The sequence below is a fragment of the Periophthalmus magnuspinnatus genome, chromosome 5 (assembly GCF_009829125.3).
Source record: "Periophthalmus magnuspinnatus isolate fPerMag1 chromosome 5, fPerMag1.2.pri, whole genome shotgun sequence".
NCBI classification, from domain to species: domain Eukaryota; kingdom Metazoa; phylum Chordata; class Actinopteri; order Gobiiformes; family Gobiidae; genus Periophthalmus; species Periophthalmus magnuspinnatus.
The window spans coordinates 13,384,222-13,396,565 of NC_047130.1; the positions used below are offsets into that span (position 1 = coordinate 13,384,222).

The 12,344-nt window shown below is 43.1% G+C and overlaps 1 protein-coding gene across 1 annotated transcript in view; it reads right to left on the bottom strand.

Annotated features, from left to right (window-relative positions):
• Positions 1 to 8,672, bottom strand: part of LOC117371415 (phospholipid-transporting ATPase ABCA1-like) — a 51,628-nt gene extending 42,956 nt beyond the window's left edge. Inside the window, exons 1-4 of the mRNA XM_033967096.2 lie at positions 8,629 to 8,672; positions 5,566 to 5,642; positions 3,782 to 3,875; positions 291 to 432 (exon numbers count right to left, since the gene is read on the bottom strand). Coding sequence (XP_033822987.1) covers positions 291 to 432; positions 3,782 to 3,875; positions 5,566 to 5,631 — 302 coding nt within the window. The 5' untranslated portion in view covers positions 5,632 to 5,642; positions 8,629 to 8,672. The remainder of the gene's footprint in view (positions 1 to 290; positions 433 to 3,781; positions 3,876 to 5,565; positions 5,643 to 8,628) is intronic.
• Between the last annotated feature and the right edge of the window lie 3,672 nt (positions 8,673 to 12,344).

A 12,344-nucleotide genomic window follows, 5' to 3' on the forward strand; every position in this document is an offset into this window, starting at 1 on the left:
GCTAATTGCTGATAACTTTACAGTCACAGTAGTCTCGAGTCTCAAAGTTGTGAAAAGCTCTTAGAAACTCATTGCGGTGAATAAATTAGGACGCTAATGCATAAGATAAGTGTGGAGTAACTTTGGACCACCGAAAACTGTTTAAAATGAACTAGTTCTGTTGTCATGTTTCTAAGACAGTAAAAATCAGGTGGCCAAATGATACTATGGGGGCTCTAAGGAGGAACTGTAAACTTCCAGGGTGGGGTTTTAATCGGTCGTGTTATCAGTGGAGATGCCCTGGTTCTTACATGGAGTCGTTGAAGTTCCCAACCACCCCGGGAGACTCTCCAGGTGTGGGGCTCCTGAAGCATGGGTTGTTGGCATTACACAGAATCCCTTGTATCCATGGCAACGTGCCCGCAGACGGCATCGCCTTGTTCGGGAAGTGACCTGCAAAAAGAACACCAAAACCATGGTAAGACCAGAGTAAGACGAGGACTAGACAAGAACCTAACCATGATGACACCATAGACTGTATGAAGAAGAAGTGATGTCATCCATAGAGTTCGATTCTAGCCAATGAAGGTCACTGAGACTGGCAAGGGGGCAAATTTGGAATTCCGACAGTAAGCATCATAGCAAAGAGTCAATCCGAAGTGAGGCTGCTGGCAGGAAGGGGCATTACCGTCCCGCAACGCTGCTTTAGCAGGGGGTGGGCCCTTACCAACGCTGTCAATCTGGTCTAGTATAGCGGGAGCAAACTCAGGGAAAGAAGGCGCCTTATTGGTCTGTTATTAATGTTCATACCTTGAGTTACAAACACAATAGTGAAATAAAACTACCAGGACCATGTAGAGCAGGTTAATACAAATATTTTAAAATCCAATGACGAGCCTGACAGCAGCGTTTACGAAGAGAGAGGTGACAAATTTTCCATAAAAAGTTCATTGGAGCCAGAGGCAGTTGAACCGGAAGTGCACCCATGCTCACTTCATATCCCTATGTCCATTTATAAATACAGTCAATAGACCACACCAAGCCCAAACAAGGTCTACAACAAGACTACACCTGGGATAAAGCAGGACTATATCAGGACTAAGCCATAAATGAACCAGGTCTAAATCAGGACTAAACCAGGGGACCAGGGGACTAAACTACTACTATACCAAGAGTCAGGACAACCCAGATTTCATCGAGGAGTATGTAAGTAGGTGACAGAGGGTGAAATCATGTTGAAAAGAGATCAAAATAAGTCCTAATCCCAATCCAAACACAGTGTAAGCCTGTGGGTGGGTGAAATGAATGCGGCTGCATGAAGTGGGCAGGGCAAGGCAGAGGTGTCGGGACATGAACTGAGCACGTGCAGAACTAAACAAAAAAAGACCGAACGTGAGCCTGAAATAATGTCTTTTCTTTGTGGGAGATCAGACCTATCGGAGCCATGGGAGCAGCCCAGGAATTGAGCCGAAGTCGAGCGAGCCAGGGCTTCACGAACCAGCACTACACTAGGACTTCACCAGGACTACATCAGTTATAAGCAAGCAAATACAACACACAAATGCTACACACCTAAACCAAGACTAATCCCAGACTAACCCAGGACTACACCAGGACTACACCAGGACTATACCAGGACTATACCAGGACTACACCAGGACTGCACAAGTTCTAAACAAGAGGACCAAAGTATCAAAAATCCAGCATTTCACCAGGACTAAACAAGAACTAAACCAGGTCTAAACTTGAATGAACCACCATTAAACTGAGAATAAACCCAGATTAAGCTGTAAATAAAGAAGGTCAAGGCCAGTCCCACGTCATGTTATTAAAGATGCTCCTGGTGCACGTGTACTCCGGCCCACACCTGAGATAATGTTTACAGCTGCACTGAACTTTGGCGTGGGTCCGGCTTTGCATTGGATCTGATTAGATAAAAACTGCATCCTCTGCTTCAACAAACATCTAACAATCCTCTTTGGCTCTCTGCTCCTCTGGCTCTCTGCTCCTCTGGCTCTCTGCTCCTCTGGCTCTCTGCTCCTCTGGCTCTCTGCTCCTCTGGCTCTCTGCTCCTCTGGCTCTCTGCTCCTCTGGCTCTCTGCTCCTCTGGCTCTCTGCTCCTCTGGCTCTCTGCTCCTCTGGCTCTCTGCTCCTCTGGCTCTCTGCTCCTCTGGCTCTCTGCTCCTCTGGCTCTCTGCTCCTCTGGCTGTGCTCTAATGGTCTTTGATAACGTCATCATTTCTCAGTCTTTTACAACATACTGAGATTTCACTTTCTACTTTGGCTCGTACTCCTCCTTTTAACGTTCAAATTGCTCTACCCATTTCCGCCTTTATCAAGTCTATGTAGTCTATGGGCCCTTGGGCTCTCGTACTTCATTAATCCGATTCTATGAGTCGATTTAAAAGGGACAATCCCATTTCTTTCTGAAAAATGTTTCTTAGATTCCTTGTCTCCTTGCTCTAAATGCTTCCTAAATCCATTTATGACTGAAATTTGGAGTGACATGGTGAGACGTTGCTAAAGATAGGCTAAACTACTTCAGTCATCATTTTCTAATTCATGCACTGGGTTTGAAGGTGGTTTCTTCACATGTTCCCTATTGTCATGTGACAATTCAACATGAGATGCATCAGTACACCAAAAGCACAGTTGAAAAATATAACTTCATTTGCTTACTTACTGAAGTTGTTTTCAGCTAATATATTGCATTTAGTTTATAGCAAAATGGAACATGGTAATCTAAATATGTTGTGTTAGCAGTTAATACCCCACAGAAGTAAAATGCCTCTCTTTAATGTTTGTTTCCCCACAGTTTAGAATTACTAAACCACAGTTTAGATAGTGAACTTACTCCCAAACTGGCCCATCCCATTCCACACTGTACTAGTAATTAGTCAATTAATTCTTTGGAAAAGAGTGAATGTGTCCTAGTCCCTTCACTAGCTCCTCGTTCCTTCGGTCTTTAAAGTGAACCTGGAGGCGGTGGATTTCACTCTAGATTCCAAACATGTCTCAACAAGTCCACATTTACCTCTCTATACTGTGTTCCCAAAACCAGGTCAGAACCAAAACTATGTCAGAATGAAACCAGAACTAATGCCAGTGACCAAACCAAGCCACCGAAAATAAGTATACTAAACCATAAAGCAAAACACAAATGGCTAAGTAGACCGTAAACCAGTTCTAAACCATAACCAAGCATGGATCTGAAAAAAAACAGGACGAAACCAGAGTTTATACCATAACAGGCTTAACAACTACCAACCGTTGATAAAACCTCACATGGCAAAAATTATGTCTAAACCAGGACTCCACCAGGACTCCACCAGGACTCCACCAGGACTAACCCAGCACTAACCCAGCACTAACCCAGCACTAACCCAGCACTAACCAGGCACTAACCCAGCACTAACCTAGGACTAACCCAGCACTAACCCAGGACTAACCCAGCACTAACCCAGGACTAACCAGGCACTAACCCAGCACTAACCCAGCACTAACCCAGCACTAACCCAGGACTAACCCAGCACTAACCCAGCACTAACCCAGGACTAACCTAGGACTAACCCAGGACTAACCCAGGACTAAATTAAGGATAAACCAGGACTAAAACAAATCTACACTAAGAATAAAACATGACTAAACCAGCACTAAACCAAATCAGGGTGAAACTATGAACCAACCAAGAAACCAAGGCTAATCCAGGATAATATCATGAATAAACCAGGTCCAAACTAAGATTAATGTCCAGATCAGGACTTAATCAGGACTTAGCCAGGTAGTAGTTTTTAACACTCACATTCATGCTGCTCGTAGGGGGGGTAGTTTAGTCGGACGGCGATGAGGATGAAGAAGATGAAGAGCGGCCACAGGATCTCCACCAGCAGCTGCAACTGAGCACACACAGATACACATATATGTTAAGCTCTAAGGTCGGAGGTGGATTTTTTTTTCATGTTGTAATTAAAAATGTTGGAATTAAAGATTTGCCTTTTTTTTTAACTAGATGGTCAGATGTAGCAGAGGATGCAGAGGAGAGGGTCAGAGGAGCAGAGGAGAGGGTCAGAGGAGCAGAGGAGAGGGTCAGAGGAGCAGAGGAGAGGGTCAGAGGAGCAGAGGAGAGGGTCAGAGGAGCAGAGGACACAGAGGAGAGGGTTAGATGGAGCAGAAGATGTAGACGAGAGGAGAGGAGTGAAACAACAGAAGAGTGAACAGTGATCCCTCCTGTGCTTCAGAGAGTCCTTGTTTGAATTTATGTCAGTGTGAGACTTATTTTAAGGAAGATCATCAGAACTAAACCAGGACTAAACCAGATCAAAAGTGAGGTCTAAAGCACAAATAAAGCTCTGAGCCCTGAACAAAGACTAAACCAGGACTAAGACTAGACCAGAGCTAGGTTTAAATCAGGCCTCTGAGCATCTAGGCGCGAGAGACCTCCTGTGTAGTAAAGGGTCTGTGCAGAAGCACCATGTCCAACAGGAAGTGGCTCGTTAGGAAACATTAATATTGGATTAGAATCGATCTATGCTCACACTTACAGCCTGAAAACTACAGAGCAAGAGGAGATCCCGGTTTAGATCCCGTGTTAGATGGACCCCGGGTTAGATGGATCCCGGGTTAGATGGACCCCGGGTTAGATGGAACCCGGGTTAGATGGAACCCGGGTTAGATGGAACCCGGGTTAGATGGAACCCGGGTTAGATGGAACCTGGGTTAGATGGAACCCGGGTTAGATCCCAGGTTAGATCATGGATTACTTTTGGTTCTGGTTTTCATCCTGGTTTAGAACTGGTTTAGTTTTGGTTCTGGGTCAGACCTAGCTTGGTGCTGTTTTCGCTGAGTATTTTCTTGAAGTGAGTCCTGCTCTTGATTATCACATTTTATCAGGGCAGATAACAGAGTCACTGTGTCCTCTTCTGCACTATCTGTGTTATCAACTCCACCTGAGGACACAAGGAGCTCTGAACCAGGACAGAAACCAGGACTGAACCAGGACTGAACTATGACTGAACTATGACTGAACTATGACTGAACTATGACTGAACTACGACTGAACCAGGGTCTGAACCGTGTCTGAACCAGGTCATGATACTAATATTTCAGACTCTATTTTGATACTAAGGAATAGACTTGATACTCAATGCCTATTCTGATACCACAATCATAATAAAGATCCCTTTCGTTAGAAAATATATTGTGATTTTCCACATGAAATGGTAGTAGTTTCATGTCTATTCCCATGTGGTTTTATATCCGTGTAATCCTCAGTGGTCCAGGTCTGATCCACAGTGGTCCATTGGTGTATGTTAGTCTATGTGTCTTATACTTGTTCTGATACAGCTCTAGATCATTCTAAAGATATTCAAGAAAGGTTCTGTCCAGTGAATGAGACTTTTTTAGTATTGATATCTGCTCAATTTTATTAGCGATTAGTATCTTTTTTTTTCAATACTTTTGACACCCCTAACCAGGACAGGATCTGCACTTTCCTAGATGTTCTGAAATTGTAGGAAGATATAACATAACAGAGACAGGAGGAGAGGCCCGTGGATAGAACCCACAGCCTCAGTGTCATGTTCTTACTGTCTGACGTCGTCTGTAGGTGAAGTTCTTCCACAGCAACAGTCCCAGCTGAGTCCAGGCCGACATCCTTCAGGGCCCTGCAAGAAAACCACACGTGAGCCAGATTTACAGCCAGACTAAACAAAGTCTACAGCCGGACTAAACTGGGACCAGGTCTACAGTTGGACTAAAACCGGGACCAGGTCTACAGCCGGACTAAAACCAGGACCATGTCTACAGCCAGACTAAACCAGGACCAGGTCTATAGCCAGACTAAAGCAGGACCAGGTTTACAGCTGGAATAAAGCAGGACTAGGTCTACAGTTAGACCAAAGCAGGACCAGGTCTACAGCCGGACAAAAGCAGGTCTATAGTCAGACTAAACCAGGTCTACAACTGACCTAAAGCCAGACTAAACCAGGACCAGGTCTACAGCAGGACTAAACCAGGACCAAGTCAACAGCAGGACCAACCCAGGATCGGGTGTATAAAGTGGTCCCTCGATATATCACAGTTCACCCATTTTTTGTGTAATTTTGCATGCTTTTTTTTACAGTGTATGAACGTGCGTTGTGTCCTGATTGGCTAAGGGACTGTAGAGCATGGTTAAGCAATCTCCTCCGTGCTGTGTCTCCTGTAAGGTCCAGAATGCGTTCAGCCAAATTTACAAAAATGTTTGATTGGCACTACAGCGGAGCGGCACCAGGACGAAGAGGCACGGACAGAGGAACTGAAATACACGAGTCACTATAAATTAATTAAACAAGAGAGAAATATGAGAAAATGTTAATGCCTGTCTGAGGAAAATGTATAAAGTGTGTGGTGAGGCATTTTACAGCCTTAAAACATATATAATAATTTAAAAAAATGAAGCTGACTACTTTGCGGATTTTGCCTATTGCAAGTTATTTTTAGAACATAACCCCCGCGATAAACGAGGGACCACTGTACAACTGGACTAAACCAGGACCAGGTCTGCAGCAGGACTAAACCAGGACTACATTCATTTAAATCAGTACTGAACCAGGTTTCGACTAAACCAAGGCTAAACAACACCTGATTAGAGCCACAACAAGTTCATCAGTTGATCACAACTAATCAATTATTGAAAAAAATCATCAGCTAATTGAATAATGGAGTAATTGTTAACTGGTCAAAGCACCTGCTCCAAAACATGCCCTGAGCTGAGAGAAGGACTCAGAGCTCTAACTAGATGAAAATAATGCTGGAAATGAATTTTGTGCAGGAAAACAGCATATGCATGGGCCTTATGTGTTCTAAATAACTACTCCATTAGTTGAAGAATAATCTATAGATTAATCGATTAGTAAAATAATCGTTAGATGTAGCCCTAATCCTGAAATAGACAGACAGAGATTGGGGCTAATTGCTAATGATATACCCCAGACGTACATATATTCCACTATTTTCTGAGAGCTGCATATTTAGGTTGAGTTGTTCTCTCAAACAGAAAACACTATTCTACACTGTGATGTCATGTGGTAATAGGAAAACCTCCACTGTGCTTTTAAACTCCATACACCTTCACCAGATCATTTCAGTCCTGGAAATTCCCATCTCTACTAAACTAAGGTAAAGGGAGACGTTAACTTGAAAATTACTGCTCCATGACATCACCAGGTGAAACAAAGCATTTTGAGCTTTGGACAGACTGACAGTAAAGGGTTACTCAATCATGTGTGAATGAAACGAAACACAACTCCAGATCTGTTTTTGAGGAGGTGACAATCATCACATTATCACACAGTCCTGACTGTGGAGGCTCTGTCGAATGTAATTTTAGTCCTGATGTTTTTTTGAGGTTTGGTCCTATTCTAGCCCTGGTTTAGTCCAGACCTAGTCCTGGTTTGACCTTGACAGGTTTGTGGAGATGCAAGCCCACTCACAGTAAGGATGCAGATTTTTGTAAAGTTTTTCAGTGCAATTCATTAAGCAGCCTTATGTATATCTTTTTAGACTCTCTTTAGACGTAGGGACCATACAGCTGACCTAAAATGGTCCCATTAAACCACGGCCCCTCTCTATATCTGATAATGCACTGGACGTGGCATTCCAGCTCTCCCTGCTTTGTGACTTCTGTTCCCTTTTGGATTCCGCAAGATTCCGAACACAAGAGTGTATCAGTCCCTGAGCACCTCACGGTGCATTCACTGACACAGGTAAAGGGTCATCCAACACAGCGCTCCGGGTTCAAAGGTCACTTATCTGAACTTTCATTAGAGATTGGGATAAGGGGAGGAGGTGAGGGGAGGAGACAAGGAAGCTCCAAAGTACTATTACTATGATAACGACTACCATTAGGCTACTACTACTGCTGCTACTAATGAGCATAGATGAGAATAGATTATTTACTATCAAACTTTAATCCGGACTAAACTAGGCTGCTGTCAGGTCTGGTTCAGTCCTGGTTTAGACTGAGGCTTTAACCTCCCTTTTCACAGTGAATGAACTAAGAGTGAAGGATTGTCAGTCTGGTCTGGTCCCTGGTCCGGTCCCTGGTCGAGTTCCTAGTCTAGTCAGGATGGAGCAGGCGGACCTTAAACTAATCGTGTATGGATTGATCAGCAGACTCATCAGACCTGCGGGGTCGCGCTTGGACCAGACCAGGACTAGGCTACTCCTGGTTCAGTCCCAGATTAGACCTAAGACTTGTAGAGTACTTTTTTTGTTATTGAAATGCTCCTCTCTTCACATTGCCAGTTCTCCGCCTCCTCCTCGCTCCTGGGTTTTTTCTTAACTTTTTATCCCGTTATGGGCCGAGTTCTTTTTAAATTAAATTAAAAAGTTTGAATCAAATGTCGTGTCACATGAATCACATACGCGTCCCATTGCAAATCCTTCGGTTCGCGTTCCTCCGTGAGTTTCACACCTCAAACACCGCAGCAGCAAACAATCAACATCAACACTGTACTTTACCCCAATCCTCTGAAGAGTCCTGCGGAGAGCAAAGACTCTTAACCCGGGACAGCGCGTGTCTAACCCCGGTGCGTCCCCCGGTACGTCCCGTGTACGTGCCCGGTGCGTGCCCGGTGCGTGCAGGTATGTGCGGGATGTGCGTCCTACCGTGCCGCTCGCTCTGCCGCTGCGCTGCATCTGCCGTGGCCCCGGGGCTGAGCTACACCACACTCACCGGCACGAACGCGCACGCACACACGCACGCAAGGATGCATGACTTCCGGTCGGACCTTCAAAAGAAAACATCAAAGACAACCATAACTTGTAGAAGTCTAGACATCTCTTCAAAAAATATTCAAACTGCATATAAATCCAAGCTGTCTGGATCATTTGGGGCTATTCATTTGTATATAGCTTTTTGTTATACATTGTAGTTTTAGGCTATAGTCTTCGTCCTACGGCACATGCAGCCCAATACTGCACTATTGTATGCTTATAGATTACTTACTAAGCTTAGGTCTAGTTTTCGACACCATTTTCCACTTCATGTACTGTTGTTATGATAAAAAATCTTCAGTTCTAAAGTCCGTGTTTTATTGTGAAGGCCGTGGCCGTGCTCCCGCTGTTTCCGGTGTGGACAGCTGTTCTGAGGGTACTCGCGGTCAGATGTCAGCTGGACCCGTAGGATCTCAAGTGCCCATAGCCCTCCACCAACCACACCACCATATCCCACGATGTCTACGCAATTACAGTAACTTGAATAATCAGTTGTGTTCCGCCTGCATATACAGCACTTAACCCTGTGGCTGTGAAAAGAAGAAGAGGCTGAGGAAGCACGAGGGTCTGGGGGCAGTGGAAGTGTGACTGTCCACGTGTGGTTCCTCTCGGATAGCTTAGAGATAAATTTATGGTATAGTAGTTTATTTTTATAAACCAAAACCACAATGCCACCTGTGCACAATGGCTTTCAGAGCAACTCCTGGTATGTTTTTGAGGAGTTACCAACATTATAAGCTCACTCAGCGCTCTGCTGAGAAGGTGATTGGCTGCAGCCTTCCATCTATACAGGACCTGTACGTCTCCAGGACTCGGGGGCGAGCAGGCCGTATAGCAGCTGACACCTCTCACCCTGGACATGGACTATTTGAGCCACTTCCCTCTGGCAGGAGGCTACGGTCCATTGGGACCAGAACCTCTCGCCATAAGAACAGTTTCTTCCCCTCTGCTGTTTGTCTCATGAACACTCTATAATATCTGCACTAAACTGGACACTTTATAACACCGGTCACTTTAATAAGCCACTTTGCACTGTTGTTCTGATGCTGCTATTGTACATATTTTTTCCCTTTAAGTATTTCATTTGATTTTTTTAAGCATATCTTTTTAACTTTGTGCATGCTCTTATTTGTATTTGTATTTATTCAGTGTGTTTATGTTGCACTTTTTCACCGTATCAAGTTCCTAGTTTGTGAACTGTGTTCACAGACTATGGCAATAAAAGTCTTCTGATTCTGATTCTGATAACATGGTTTAAAGCTTACAAGAGTCCATTTTGTGTAATATAGGACCTTTAAATGAAAGACTGGACCCAATTTAAAAGTCTGGGCCCGCCAGTGATTGCACAGACACACACACATACACACACACACACACACACACTTAGTCTGTCTACATCTCCAAAGCTCAAAATGCTATGTTCCACTCATGACATGAAGCAGTACTATGGAGCACTTCCTGTATTACCACATGACATCACAAGGTGGAACAGGGTGTTTTCTGTTTGAGAGAAGAACTCAACCTAAATATGCAGGGTTTGTGTGTTAAATATGTGAGAATGAAACAAAACACAACTCCAGGTCTGTTTGTCATGAGGAAACTACATTATCACAGAGATTTTAAAATGGCCTAATATGGGCCCTTTAAACTGAGTAAAACGGGCCCTTTAAACTGAGTAAAACAGGCCCTTTAAACTGAGTAAAATTGGCCCTTTAAACTGAGTAAAATGGGCCCTTTAAACTGAGTAAAATTGGCCCTTTAAACTGAGTAAAACGGGCCCTTTAAACTGAGTAAAACGGGCCCTTTAAACTGAGTAAAATGGGCCTGTTAATGGCAGAAGTGGTGAAGATTGACAAGCAACTTTATTTGGAAATAATACTGCTCAAGTAGAAGTGCAATAGTGGTCAGTGAAATGACTCATTATGGGGAAACTGCTACTTAAGTAAGAGTAACTGTCTGCACATCATGTCTGATTTATCATTTGTTTAAAGCCACAGTGTGTAACTTTCTAGACTAAAATAAAAGCTTGTTTAATTAATTGTACATGTTTCTATTGCACTGAGAAACATCTCCTGTCTCTTATTTGGCCTGTTTGAGGGTCATAATGTTACACAGTATGGCATAAAACATATTTATCTCCATAGAGAATATTTCGAAGAATTACTGTAACTTTCTGTTTCCACGGAAACATGCAGGTGACATGCCATCTGCAGAAAGTTACATACTGTACCTTTAATGCAATTTAAGGACAAACATTAAATAATGCAATAAATCTGTTTTTTTAAAGGATAGACACAAAAATGAGCCAAACTAAATTATATCTGAAGGAGCTGCAAGAAACACAAATGTTCAAATCATTTCATATTGTCGACATAAAGCTCAAGTCACTTTAGACTTACTCACAGTGGGAAGAGGAAACACAACTTTTACTCAAGTAATAGTACTGTTACACTGTACAGTATATTACTCAAGAGCAAATAAAAGTATGGTGTTTGAAAACTACTCCAAGAAGCACAACGTAGCTGAGTACTACACCCCTGCGGTTATTGGGCTGGCATTCAACATAAACATTTCATTTTTTACAGTGTACACCAGGCAATGATGTGGAGGGTTTTGCGCAAAATGGCAATAAACTACATACTTCAAACACTACTGCAATGAACCACTAGTACTACTACTGCTTCTACTTGACTGTGAGTACTTGTGGGTGTCCCGCCTCAGGCCCACAGCTGTAGAGGAGGCTGATGTTTCTCCTGTCTGATGCTCTGAGGTCACTATGTCCTGTTTAAATCTGACTCTGCACTTACTGTGAATGTGCTGAGAAAACAAGAGACCTCTGACCCAAATCTACACCAGAGGAGGCGGCCTTCGCTTTTACTTGTATTGTAATATTTTCATTTGAAGTAAGAGTAGTTTTGCCATGAGTAAGACCTGTGGATAATCTTCCCAACACAGTCACACTCAAACTGGGACTAGACCAGTATGGACCAAGTAAGGGCCAGAGGTGGGCAGAGTAGCTAAAATGTGTACTCAAGTAAGTTCATTAGTATATTAAAGGGCCTGTATCTAATTTTCACATGTGTTTGAATAAAATGTGTCTTGTCCTACTACAGATATACTGTATAAGCAGCTCATTAGGCCAAAATATATTTGTTGTCTGTATCTAGCCTAACTGTAAAGCGGTTTACTGTCCAACAATCAGGGAGTGCATGTTAGCGTGCTTCTTGTTGTTAGCTTTATTGTCTCGGCAAAACTCTGCTCTGGTCTCTTAAAGTTGTGAAAAGCATTTATAAACTCATCATGGTGAATAATTAGGATGTTCTGAATGCATAAGGTAAATGAGGAATAACTTTGCACCACTGCAAATCGTTTAAAAATAACTAGATCTGTTTTTCATCAAAATCAGGTGTGAAATAATTAAAACATTGAAATGGCTCTTTTCTGATCTATGTTCTAATGTTGTTTCCTAATCACAAATGCGTTTAACACATACACCCTACATATTTAGTTCTTCTCTCAAATAGAAAACACTCTGTTCCACCTTGTGATGTCATGTGGTGATACAGGAAGTGCTCCACTGTGTTTTCAAACTCCATACACCTTCACTA